At 37.0% G+C, this 14,185-nt stretch overlaps 1 protein-coding gene across 5 annotated transcripts in view; it reads right to left on the bottom strand.

Annotated features, from left to right (window-relative positions):
• The window catches only part of PPP2R5E (protein phosphatase 2 regulatory subunit B'epsilon), a 74,316-nt gene that overhangs the window by 24,375 nt on the left and 35,756 nt on the right, over positions 1–14,185 (bottom strand). For all 5 annotated transcript variants that reach the window (XM_068192171.1, XM_068192172.1, XM_068192170.1 and 2 more), the window contains exon 3: positions 5,811–6,007. In XM_068192171.1, the coding sequence (XP_068048272.1) occupies positions 5,811–6,007 (197 nt within the window). The remainder of the gene's footprint in view (positions 1–5,810; positions 6,008–14,185) is intronic.

Here is a 14,185-nt window from a genome sequence, read left to right on the forward strand (position 1 = left end):
AAGGCCTAAGTAACCAACCACAGGAATAACAGATATGGGTAAATGTAATTGCAGATTGTCCAGAAAAATTATTAGGGACAACTGCTGCAAGAGGAGCTGCCTCCAACTGATTTTTTGAGAAGGGCACAAAACATCAGAGCCTCTTCTTTTAATAAGCATTGTACATTTAATACGAGCTAGGTGTATAAAGAATGTGAATAACAAAAACATCTAACAGAAGTATTTAGAAATAATGCATAAAAGAAATCAAAGTTAGAGTCTCTTCTTGCTTCTACAGAATTGATAATCCTCACATTAAAGAAAGAAGAACAGAATTAAAAATATTATGTGGGGTTTTTTTAACAATAGCTTACTTGCTCCATTATGGCTGCACCTACATGACAAATTTTAATCAAAAAACATTGGGGGGAGGATCAAAGGACATTGCATTTCCCTTCCAGCATTTCAGATGGCTTCAAAATCTGTTCTACTTCCACTGAGTCAAGTTAAGTTCAAGATTAATTCCTAATATTTTACAGAATTCCTGAATTTATAGAAAATTCCCATTAGAAAGGGATATGATTTGTCAATTCTTGTGAGAGTATATGATTTCATTAATTTCCTTTAAACTCAAAATTACATGCAGTATTATATTTTGAAATCTAATGCAAGAAGCAACAGGAACATACACACAGGGTTTTTTGTTAAATCAAAAAAGTAAGACTGAATATAGGTGGACCTACAGAAAAATCTCTATCCAAAACATTTTAATACAGAAATTCTGAAGATGTCATACTTAGTCACAAGACACAGCTAAAGCTATAGAAAATATAAAAACCATAATGCCTATGAAGTCTAACAGCTAGAACACTTCCTAAAAATAGGTTCCTCAACATACTAAAAAAATCATGGCTTAGCAAAATATTCTTTATGTTTAACGGGTCTGTCACAAACTCCTGAAGAGACTCTGCCCTCACATCTGTTGAGACAAACCTCCAGTAAAAACAAATGCACTCTCTCTAGATTTATGTCAGTAGAAAGAAGAGAGAGAGGAGAAAAAAAAAAAACAAACCCAAACCAGAATCTGACCTTTAAAATCAATTTTTTGTGTTTATCTGGGTATTGATTTAACCAAGTTTCTTTCCCTGTGTTGCTTAACACAGCTTCTACACCACATGACATCTCCTATGATGTCTCACTTGGGCTGTACAGAAATTACAGTCTTATTTTACTCAATTTGCCATTACAGAAATGATAAAGATGACAATGGGAAGCCAGAGGCATTTCAGCACTTAGAAAAGAGAACAAAGTATCACCACTCCATTCTAAAAGATGTATCTGAAGAGAGTTTCATTAGCCATCTCCCGTGGGCTGACAAACACACACTGATGTTGCATAAATGTCAGGGCTCGGGTCTACAATTTCTAAAGAAGCAAGTAGGAGAGCTGAAAGGTTGCTCCCCAACAAAGAGATTCACCCAGACTTCTCAGTTTAACAGCTTGTCAATTTTTTCATCCATTTTTCAAATGAAATACATCAGTTTCCTCAATCTATGTCTTAACATCCATAAAACACAAATAGCTCTACCACATACACCCTTCAGGATACCACAAATAAAAACAAACATTTATTTTGTTCAACTACCACTGCTTAATCTACCAACAAAAATCAGTATCATTAGTTTAAGCCTCCACATTTTGCTCAGACAGGAATAAATTTTAGATTAAGTGTCCAGTTATTGGCTCATAAGGTCCTATTACTGGCATTTCCTTCTTAGCAGAGTGTGGCTTAATTGGCAAGGCCATTTTTCCTAAGACTTGCCTAATTCTAAAGAATGTCATCTGCCCCTCTGAACAACACATCAAACTGCAGGGGAAGCTCGCTGAGCAATACCCTCCTGAATAAACCTGTTCAGCTCATGGCCATTGCCACAAATCCCAATCGCTCTCCCCATCAACTGATATTGATGACATGGATGAGGCCTCTGCAACGTGAAATGAAACTCTCTTTGGTGGTCATTAGGAGATTCTGGTTTATTTTTTTTTTTTTTTTGAATAACAAATAACATTCCAGACACTGTATCAAGCTATAGAGAGTGGTTTAAGGAAGCAGATTTGCACAAAGGTTGACAAACAGCCAAGTGGTTTCACATTTAGCTATATACAACATCATATCACATGCTCAAGAGAAGAAGATGAAAACATGTGATGTAACAAGCATGGATAAAGCTTTTAATGGCATAAATTGTAGATGGCATGAAAAATATCTCTAAGTTATCTGGCTGCCATAAATTACTTTTTCTATTTTAGAAGCAATTAAAAAATCTCAGCTCTTCTGAAGAATTCTACTGGCAAATTTTTCCTAGCCTAGTATGTCTAGAGCCAAACACCTTTTGTGTCACTAACAGAGATCATTAACATATACATATATTATAAATCTTAAAACACAATAAGTTTCTTTCACAGATATTAATTTTTTAAACATTTTTGGTGATTTACATGAGAAAACATTTTAGCTATTAATCCCTTTCTATGAATACTAATAACTTTAAAAATATCAGTTTTAGACTGGTACACTTTTTTTTTTTTCCTCCTGCTCCTGGATGATGTTAAAACTCACAGAAGAACTTTTTTCCCCTTCACCTCCAAATCACAGTAGCCCAAAGGGACAAGCAGGAAATATTAATTCTTAGATTCATAAACACTATACATAACAGGGTAGAGATCTTTCAAAGAGACACAGAACAACTGGGCTCTGTTTTGATGAGTTTTAAGATCCTGGTCTTTCAATCAAAACACTCCCATGACAATTGTGGCAGGCAGGCAGCGGGGATGCTAATTTGGTCAGGACACAGATACTGGTGTTTTCTTCACTATCATGACAGGTCTGAGACTGTCAACATGACAGCTCCCTCGTGAACACAGCTGGAGACTTTGGTGAAAATCCCCAAAAGCACATGAAGGTGGTAGCTGCACTGATGAAGTTCAACTGTGCATATTTAAGCCTGTCTCAGTGTATGATTATGGGCAAAAAACCTGCCTGAAACAAGAACATGTACCTACTGCAAAGAAGAAGTTATACCAAAAAACAGTGCTCCAGTACAAAGTGACTAATGCCATCTCTTCACCAGGCAGTACGTGCTGAAAACTTAATCTATATAATATTAGAACAACTACCTTTCCCTCTAGGGCCTGTGTAACTGTTCTCAAAGTGGTGAAGAAGTCTTGCTTTCATAGGCCAAGACCAGCAGCAAAAAACAGCATTTTTACCTGACAGTCTATCTGCAAAAAAAAAAAAACAAAAAAAAAACCAAAAAACACCTGCAAGCTTCAAAAGCCCTGGTGATGTGGTTTAGCAGAAACACTGCAGCAGCATTTGTTGGGACCACTGACAGGAATCATTCATGCACCTGCTATGGGTTCACTCACACAAATTCAGTGTCACAGCACTGCAGCCTGCTCCCATGGAATACAACCACCAAAGTGGTTTTCCAGCAGCACATGCACCAAGAACACCACTGGTTGTGACAGGCACAATCAGGGGAGTCCAGCTTTCAACTGCTTACACTTTCACCAGAGCTCAGGTGGCCGTTGCAGGCTAGAGTTTAATCCAAAATCTAAATTACAATTTACAATCACATTTACTTAAAATTTTCGCAGGAAATTCTTAAGGAAAAAATCATGTTCACTTCCTTAAATACTTAGGTATCTTTTTACTTGTAAAAAAAAAAAAAATCAGATTTAGGCAGTCAGGGGCCACTGGGTAGGCAGACACAGGACATGAGAATATTCACAGTCCTCCCCTGCTTCAGTATCCCAGCCCTGAAGAGGAAACAGCCTGGATTTAGCACCACAAATGCAAAGTAGAAGAAAGCAGAATGAAGAAGGGCATGATGCAATGAAAGGAAAAGATGAGAGAACAGATTTCTATCAAAAAGTATCTAAGGTGAAACTGGAATTTCCTAAGCACCATTAATAAATGTCTATGAAATCCACTGGAAATATTCAGGCTGTATCTTTATTTTAAATAACTTCTCCATATCATAGATACAGACTATATATAAGGAAATTATTCAAAACCATGCTTTTCAAACTCTTTAGGCAATACATCATTTCTTTAAGTTAAAAACTGTTGTGTGAATCAATACATGATTCAAATACAAAGTGACTGCAGGGACAGTAGGACACGATACCAAAGGGGTTTTACTTTGCTGTTCAAGATCACATTGTTTCATAGATTATTATTTATGAATCAAACTGAACCTTATAAACAATTAGAAATTAAATTCTTCTTGCTTCATGGGGCCCAAGCTGAGGCAACACTAACTTGCAGAGCTTTTATTCAAGAGATGTTGCTGCAGTAAACTACCATAATGAAAATCAACCCAAGAATACAACTTCAGTAACAGAAATGCTAAAAAAATTTACCAAATTCTCTGGGGGGATGAGTTTGGAGGCATCTGCTACACACAGAAAAAGTCCCTCATTTTACTGAAGTTACCTGTGCATCAACATCATTTCTAGGCAAAGGCTGTGCTATACTTTGTTCATCACAAGGGGTACACATTAGATTAAACTAACATTTGAAAACTATTCAGATACTACAGTGCAGCACCAGCAGAAAAACTGAGGGGAAAAAAAAAAGTCATTCTGCATTCTGCCTGGTATTTGAATGGTGCAGGAGTTCACATTCTGAAGAAATAACACAGCAAGCAGTTCATTCACAAGACTGGTCCAGTGCAGAAGGGGGCAAGAGAGGGTGAGAGAGAAGGGAAAGAATCTGATCTCGTAATTATAGCCTTTCTGACAATGCATACACACAAAGAAGCCATATTACGATTTTTTTCATACACCCTTAATTCTGTTTTTTCCTTCATGATTAACTGCTTGATGGTTCTGTCACAATTTACAGCTATTTTTAAGAGTATTACAGACAATCAACTCAGCATGTATCTGTGTGTCAGAAAAGAAGCAAGGGGCATACACAATGCAATGCAAAAACTATTCATGTTTCTCTTCTTACAGCACATAGCCAGTGGATTCCACAATCACACAGTTCTGTTAGGAAAACTGTCAAGACCAAATCTATATTTAATTAATTGCTTTCTCATTTAGAGAACAGGTTATAAGGGCTCTGTTCAGTAGCACAGAACAAACATTTTAAAGCAGTGATTGATTTTGTCAGTTGCAATGAACATTCTTCACCATACAGCATCTGGTACTGTTTCCATTTTTACAATGAAAACACTATTATTTAACAATTTATATATACAAGGTATGGCTTTATAGTTGAGCAATCTTGCTCAATCTAAAAGCACCTGCAATGAATCCACATAACCCAACCAGGAAATTGTCACAACAATCATATACAACATTTTTGGCATTTATTATTTTGAAATTATTATCCATGCATACTTTAAGGTATCTCTACCTAAAGCAGACACCCAAGAGCTTGGAAAAAGTTCAAAGAAAGATAAGAAATTTGCAAAAATTATTCCATAATTTATACTGGGAGGAGAGGGAAGATAGATGGGAGGAAACATAAGGAACTCTGATTTAATGACTACTGGCTTTCTCTATTAGGAAACAATCCAGGTTTCCTTTCATACATTTGTGACACTATAATAACCATAATCAACTTGACTTTTATTAAATATATATAAAAAATTAATAATTTTGTCTTTGGAGAAGTATCCCCAAGCAATGCCTATTAGCAAATCCAAGCCAAAGGCATCATTTAATCCACCTACTCCAGGGTTCAATTTCGCCCACAGCGTGTAACTGGAAGTGCAAGTGGATTTAAAAAGAGACCATGAGAAAGAAAGAACTCACCATTCTAACTACTTCAGGGTAAGTCTGCTCTGTCAAACAGCCTCTGCTTATTGTAATGTAGTCCACCAGTTCATTAAGAGTGGAGCGCTTGTATTCTTTCATTTTAAGGTCTGAAAGCGTGTCCATGAAGTCAAAAATGACACAGCACTGTTGAAGTTTCTTTAGGAACAGTTCAGGCTGCTCTGAAGATGGAACGTCTATGAAACAAGAAAGGAAATCTTTGTGAGTCTGGCATCTTATTATACAAAACAGGATTTCTTTTTGAAGATCAATTTCAAAGGAAAGCAGCATTCATACAATTCTTGTAAAATAGAGCTGAGATTAACAAATGAACTACTTACAGGAACTGTATTGCTATTGTGTGTTTGAGATCTTGAACATATTGTAGAAGGAATTTAATCATCAACTGCTATGAGGAAAATAAAGTTCACCAAGAAAGTCCAGGCTGAAGCAGAGAATGGAAACACACCAGCACTCGAGACTTAATTCTACAATAAACAACTACTTTGACTGGAGGCTGGTATTTACCATCATTAACTTCAACTCCAAAGAATGATGAAAGAACTGTCAAACACATCAAGCTTCATTAATTTGTATTTCTAAGAACACCATATCATTTATAATCCTGTATGAATATACATGAATACATCTATATGAATACACAGCAAGACCAATAATTCCACAAACAAGTTTTGTGTTTCAATCATTATCCCCACAGTGACACTTCCCATAGCAAAATCAATTTCACTGAAATACAGTGAGGATTTTTTTGCTCTACTGTGAACACATAACATGCATCCATAGAAACATTTACACAAAAAATAATATGTGCTTGACCAATAAAGTAAGCAGAACTTACTCCTTTTGCTCTGTTTTCTTAATTCCCAGCAAATGAAAAATAATTAATATAATAATAAAAGGAATGTCAGCTTCTTAGTTGTTGGTTACTTTACCAAATGCATCAAAAGAATACAGAGGCAGCTTCATTTATCCATTGTTCACATACACAAGAGGACAGCAATAGCAGAAAGCTGCAGAGATGAAATCCACATTTTTACTCTGAACGTCTGTCCTCAGACTAGGGAGCACTTCGCTTCCCCTGAACTACCTGGTTTTATTTAAGGCACCAATGCCTGCCTCAGCAGCCAAATCCATTGGTTGACCTTCCTGATCTCACTTAAAAAAAAAAAAACAACTTTAATAGTAAAGAATTTATGTTTATTTCTTAAAAGCTGGACTTCTAAAAGGCCAATCTGGATGGATGGAAGATGGAACTTCTCACTGCTGACATAAGAATAAGTCATAGTAAGGAATACTTATTTGTATGGTACTTCTAAGTAGTTTTAAGGCTTAAGTACCACAAATCTGTTTTGCTTAAACACAGTGCTTCAACTTAATTAAAACCAGTGCTTAAACACTAAAAAGAATTGCAGTACGTGGATAGCAGTACAAATAAAGATGCAACAGATTGTTCAACCTGGTTTTGTTTACAGCACTGAAGCAGTGACAGGATTCAATAGGGAATCTACATGGGACAAGAATCCTCCACAAACACCTCTGGAATACTGAAGGTCCCAAAACCAGGCACCTTAAAGCTATTCCACTGGCCAGATCTCTCTCACACATTGAAACACCTCAGAGGAAGCAGAGCTGAAACCTAAGATGAGCAAGGAGACAGTGAAACTCATTAGCCTTCAGCCACAACAAAAAAGATCATTTCTTTACATGACCTTCTAAGGTTACAGCCCTACAGGACATAAAGGGCCTGGGGAAGCAGAGCTCTGTGACTGCTCTCTTGACTATAACAAATAACAGAGAGATAAATGAACTTCAGAATTCACTGTTATTAACAAGCAAGCAACAGTTAAATTATGAAAAATTTCTTCCAAAGATAGCCTTATACATAGGTTGAAAAAAAGAAAAAAGAAAGTGCAATTGGTTAATTTTCAAAAGCTTTATTTTTAAAACTTACACTCTTTCTTCTTTATTACACCTATAATCCACACCAGATCTTGAAAATATTTAAAAGGTATTAATACGATCTATGTTGCTACATGACCATAATGGGGTTTTGGTTGCACTGTTCTACATGACTTTTACATGTTTGTTTTGACCAACAAGGACATTGTAGTTAAAGAAAAACAGGCTGAAATCAAGTGGAATCCATTAGGATACAATTCAGCACAAATTAAAACCAGACTCATATATATGACTCAAGATTACACTCATTTTAAGCAGGGTTCATATTAAATAAAAATTTTTAAATTACTAAAGCATTAAAGTAAGTCATAAAAGTTTGTTTTCTTTTTCTTTCTCCAGTTAAGTATCTGGAGGTGTGGGAACAAAACAAAAAATATAATTACATTCTTCTCAAGAAAAACCACTCTAAAACCCTTCACAAAATTCGTGCCAGTCTGACTACATCAACAGGCCATATGAACCACAGGGGAAGCTAAGAAAAACCAAACCACAGCCAACCAAAAAAACTCCAAACAAAAAAACCTCAAAGCCCCACAGAATAAAACCCCACCAATTGTTCTGGTTATATCTGCTTCTCTTTATTAAGCAAGTTGCCACTCACACTAGGGAACACAACCCTAAGAAGTTTCACTCAGTAATTTTTCTCAATGTTCCTGGGAATTTGGGGTGCCTTGGGAACAGGGTAACACCTAATGCCAGAGGTATTTTGTACTTGGAAACAGGGGAAGTATGTGAGAGTAAACATGCTTGAAAAATTAGGGGGTCCTAAGACAAGAAAAGGGTGGTACAAAAAATAAAATCAGTATTCCATGTTCCCAGCCTTCCCACACAGACCATGGCATTAGCTGGTTGGGGGGGGATTCTTTTTCTGGTATTTGGGGCATGTACCTACAGGCCCCACAGCAGAACTCCTGAATTCCTTAATGCAGCAGCTTGGAATGAAACACACAGCTCCTTACAGATGTTCACAGCTGGCTGAGGAAAGACAGCAGACCCTTTACTTCTTAGCAGATACTCAGAGCTTTCAATGCATTTTTACTCCCATGCTAACACACAGCCACACATTTAGGTCCCAAAATTTAATAACCTGCAATATTACCATTGTATCTACTTTCACATAAAAGAACAGAAAATTGAGCAACCACTCTAATAAATCTGTGTAAATACACATAATACTTTAATAACCTATAAAATAAAATCAAAGTGACACTATTAAGTGGAACCTGTGATTTATGTCAAATACACAGAGGAGTATACATTTATTAAAACCAAAATTTGAAGCAAGTTAAATTTCTGTTTGGATGACTGTGAGAACTCTTCTCATTGTCAGGTCTTTGCTACAATTTAATTTTCAGGCTTGTCAGTTTTCTCTTCAGCCATTTAAAACTGTTCAGAGCTTTTGAAATACAGTGAGTATTCACAGCCTCAAAGGAAATCGGCTTAGTGAAAGCATGTGCTAGTACATCTGAATGCTGATTATCAAGACAGAATCAGAGCTTTAAAGTCAAGTTTTTATAAAGTTATCAGAAAACCTGACAGAAAGTGCTATAATATTTTTTAGACATGGACCAACACTTTTTACTGCAAGGGCTGAAATACTAAAATGGCTAAAGTAATTCTGTTTCTCTCTTAATAGCCTTTTCCCAAAATAATCCTAATCCAACCAGCCCAGCCCTTCTCATCAGTCTCTGCCTTCTGCATCCTTTTGTCAACTAAAGACATAAAAACCTGATGGCACACTTTTATTGCAAGTCTCTAACATCCATAAAAAACATATTAACGTTTATATTACATTCACGTTTTAATTAAAGTCATTTACAAGTAGCTCATTTTGGATTATAGGAAACAAAGTATGCACCAGAGAAACTGCAGGCAGGGAAGTGAGCTCTGGCTCTCCTCTCCCAGCTAAGTGAGCAACCAGGAAGGGGGAGGACCTGGATCAGCTCCCTGATCCACTCCTGCCTGTAATTTTGCAAAGAAGGATACAGTGCTGGGAAGTGAAGAAGTGAAGGTGTAGGGAGGGATTGAGCTGCTCAAAGCAGCATGGCAACTGTGAGGAAAAGCCATGGGACTGCAGCCAGGGCAGTAAAGATCGGAATGAAACAAGACAAAATATGCAGATTACCTATGAAGTACTAAAGCAGAACTAGAGGATGCTCACACATGCTACCCTTCACCCACATATCAGAACATTTATGAATCATTAAAATCAAAGTGCTCTCAGAATAAGTATTTCTTCCAGTATATACATTACTGGTATTTATTAGCATGAAGATGACATTTGCATAGAGAATTAGCATCATCTTCTTGTATGATATTAAAAGCAAACACCACATTAAACACAAAAAATAAAAACACATACTAAAACTAAAGTCCAAAATGGGGAAGAGAGACTAATAGTAACATTTTTATTCACATTAATTTTAAGAACTTCCTTATAATGTCCCAATATTGCAGAACTCTTCATTCACTCCACTTCTGAGATTGTTTCCTCTTTCAATTAAGTTACAAAATTTCAACTTTCCCTTTTGACTTAACAGCAAAAAAGTTCCTCAACTCTTCTTCAATTTTCAGTATCTTCCAGCTACTAAGTAAACCTAGCACAATTCTTTTTCTAGTTAAACAAAATCTCCTTGTGACCAAATATACTCCCAAACTGCTCCTGCCTTCCTGCCAATGTCCAAATCACATTAAATACAACCAAGTACTGCATCAAGACCTACCTGCACAAAGAGGGCAGTGGTGCATAAAACTGCTACAGCTAACCCTCAGAAATCACTATGAAGATTTTATTATGGAAGAAGGTACCTTTCTAGTCTTCATCCCAATAAAACTGGCAAATTTGAATTTGAAAGCCTTTTGGTTTTCTTTGAGACGCTGACTTCAAGAGAAGGTCTAGTGACACCCAGCTCAGAGCTTTCCCTAAGTTACAGTCCTGAAATACAGAACAACCATGTGTGTCTAGGTCACTTTTCACAGCAGAGTATTGGTCTTAACATTCCAAGAAGTACAAATGTTTGCCCTCTTTTTCTTACAGAAACACTTATTGAGAAAAATAATCACTATCCTGATTGCATTGATTTAATTTTCCTAACTGGCTGTCAATATTATGAATGCTTTGCCAAGTCAGTAAGCATTCATTTATAAGAGGTGCTTTTCTCAAAGCTGTTTTCCCAACCCATTCTCTAGACTTAATAATTATACAGGCAGGGCAGCAGTTAGGCACTGTATTCCAAATATGTAAAATTTAACCAATACAATTATTCACACAGCAATAAATACAGGGGAACAAACTCAAGCTGACTTTCCTGAGTGAAAACACTCAGAAAGAAAAAGCTCAACATTACCATACCATTTCCAGCACATTCAAACTGCATGATTAGAAATGCAACACAGGACATAATCCACCAATTTCCTGATAATCACTGCCTCTTCAGCTAAATTGTCACAAAATTGAGAATTATTTCCCTGGCCATAAATTTGCCCCCACTCCAACGGAGCAAATTCTCACCAAGTGGGAGTCTCCTGCGTAGTTCCACAGGGATCTTGGATGCACAAATGCCCCCACTGCTTATAACACTCCCCAGTCATTTCAGAGATATTCAACCAACATCATTTACTGGGGTGGGTATTATAAACTCAGTGTAGATCTAACGTATCATTTGAGTGCCTTGAGGGCAGATGGGGCAGTATTACAAACAACATGGGCTACTCCTTAACAGATGTATTCTTAGTCATATAAACTGCCCAAATTTTGTAATGTAGATGTATTAATCAAAATTCTGCCTTTACTCACATATGTGGTACCTCAATAGAATAATACATGGGTGAAGGCCTACAAACTGACAGTAAAAAGAATTTAACCATATTTTTCAAAATTATACTTTTACACTTTATGAAGTTTCAGCTGAACCTTTTGCCTATTTCCACAGCAGGCATGGTGCAGGCAGTAATTTAATTGAATTTAATTTCTCTTCATTTTCATACAGCTCAATCCAGAGCCACAGCAGTCAAAGTTCCAAGGAAAAGACTCCTTTGGGCTACGGTTCATTAACCTGTGACCAACCTTTGTTCATTCTCACAAATGATGTCTGTGCTGTGAACATCTTTTAAACTGGAAGTGAACCAAGACCACAAGTCTGGTTGTCAAATCTATTTATGAGCCATAACAAAACATTAGTCCATGAATACTGGCTGTAAAAGGTCTGTATTAGTGCAAATTGGCATTGATGATGTGCACCCTCGAGTGCGCAGAGAGACTCCAAGGGACCTGAGGTTTTACAAGTTTGGGTGCTCTCACTCATCACTGACCTACACAAGGAATCTGTTATGAAACAGTTTCATCAAACATCTCGGATAATGATATGTAATCAAGGAAATACATGCTGGATAGTGAGAATTCCTGAGCAATTAATGGAAGACAAGACTGCCAGGGTGTTTTGGTACACCAACTGGTGTCCCACAAAAATAGACTTACGAAATATTTGGTCTCTGCAGCGTCCCTTATGCTTGGACTGATAATCACCACTCAGCAGAACCGTGTCTCTTCATAATCAAGCAGCAATACCTTCGTTTTTAGGTAAACTGACAACATTTTCAACACTTGCCCACTAGTTCTTCAGGAACTGGGATGAGTTTAATGAAATAAACCCAAGACAGTCAACATTTACCTGGTCTACAGGCAATTCCATTCAAGCCAAAAATGATCCAGGTCAAAGAAGGTAAAAGAGAAGGTAAGGAAAAGGATTCAAATGACAAGATTTCAGAGCAAAATTGATGGAAAAACAGGAAGTAGATGAGCGTACCAAAAAATTTCAGCAGAGATGGAAGAATGGCAAAGAGTGTGAATATTATGAGGAGGGTAGACATAGGGAAGTTAAAGAAGGCAGGGAAACAACATAAATTATTAAAAGACCAGAGAGAGAGAGAGAGAGAGAGAGAGAGAGAGAGAGAGAGAGAGAATGAGGTAGAGCAAGAGACTTGGAAGATGGAGGAAAAAAAATGCTTGGAAAATATGTACACAATGAAAGTAGAATATTTTAAAAGGAAAAAAAAAACTAGTAGCTCAAAGTGGTTAAGCAAGACAAGAATGAAGGAGTTAGAGATTAGGGGCTAGATTTGATTAAGCAGCCACATATCTGGAGGTTCTTGACACTGTGACATCTTTAATATATCCAATTACATTACTTGGGGTGAGTTTGCCTAGACATCAAATTAACACATTTCAGCCCCAGGCTGATCAAAGGTTTTATAGGTTGCTCTCACTCTCTCCCCCCCAGTTTTTACTAATATTTCAAAAAATAATTATTAGTCATTTCTTTTTTTTTCCAGCAAAACAAGAAGGCTGGCAAAAATACACATAAATATTATTTCAATCCTCTAAATTGAACACACGGCATAAAGTTCCAAAAGAAGACAAAAATACTTTACTGAAACACTGAGAGTTACTGTGGCCAGTTTCTTGGACTGACTCAAGTTTCTGTTACACTGGCTCAGAAAGCTCATGCCAGCTGTTTTAAATAGGTTTTTACTGAATTGCACTTTCAAAGTACAAGCTACCCTTCACTCAGCTGAAGTCACTGAGTTTGCTGAACAGTCACCAGAGAGAGCTGGTGCCAATGTCTGTCCTGCCACTTGAAAACAATGACCTGAGGTAGTGAAGAAGTTATCAGGATACCTTTGCCACACACTTTCTGCCCAATATGATCCAGCATTACACATGAAACACTTAATTGTTACTTTTTAATGTCTTCTCCAGGAAGGGAAAAAAAAAAAGCTCAATAGATTGCAAATGTTCTTTATTAAAAGAAAAAAAAATCCACAAAAAAATTCCCCACTGTTTCTTTTCTAAATTCTATATGTATATAAACATAAGCATCTTTCAGTTAGGTTTTTTGTTTGTTTCTTAGATGGTTTATTGCTTCTGTTTTTTTTTTCTGACATTAACCTTTTAATTTAGCCAGATGTATTAAAAAAAAACAAACCTGGGAGACAGCAATAAAACACAGTACACTCAGCTCATGCTTTGCAACTCCCAGATCTGTTGTAACATTCTTAGCTTAAGAATCAAAATATTCACAAACTCAGAAGAGCTCCCGAATTTTAGCACCATGCTCGGTTACAAACACAAGCCTGACCCTCCATGGGAAATCCTTGCAGCTGGGTTTCGTGAGGCTCCAGGATTAGTCACTAAGTGTTATTCCTTCCACCTTTGCTCAGCTCTAGCTGGTAATGCCTCCAGTGCACAGCCTCCACCAGCTCCTTTCAGCCCTTACCAGGAGGAGCTGAACACCAGAATTCAAGTCAGGCTTTTCTGCAGACATTTGAATAGCAAAAGCTACAGGCAGAGCAAATGCAAAGTATGCTGAACTCACCTACGTGCTCAGCTCCTCTAC

This window comes from Anomalospiza imberbis, chromosome 6 (assembly GCF_031753505.1).
Source record: "Anomalospiza imberbis isolate Cuckoo-Finch-1a 21T00152 chromosome 6, ASM3175350v1, whole genome shotgun sequence".
NCBI classification, from domain to species: domain Eukaryota; kingdom Metazoa; phylum Chordata; class Aves; order Passeriformes; family Viduidae; genus Anomalospiza; species Anomalospiza imberbis.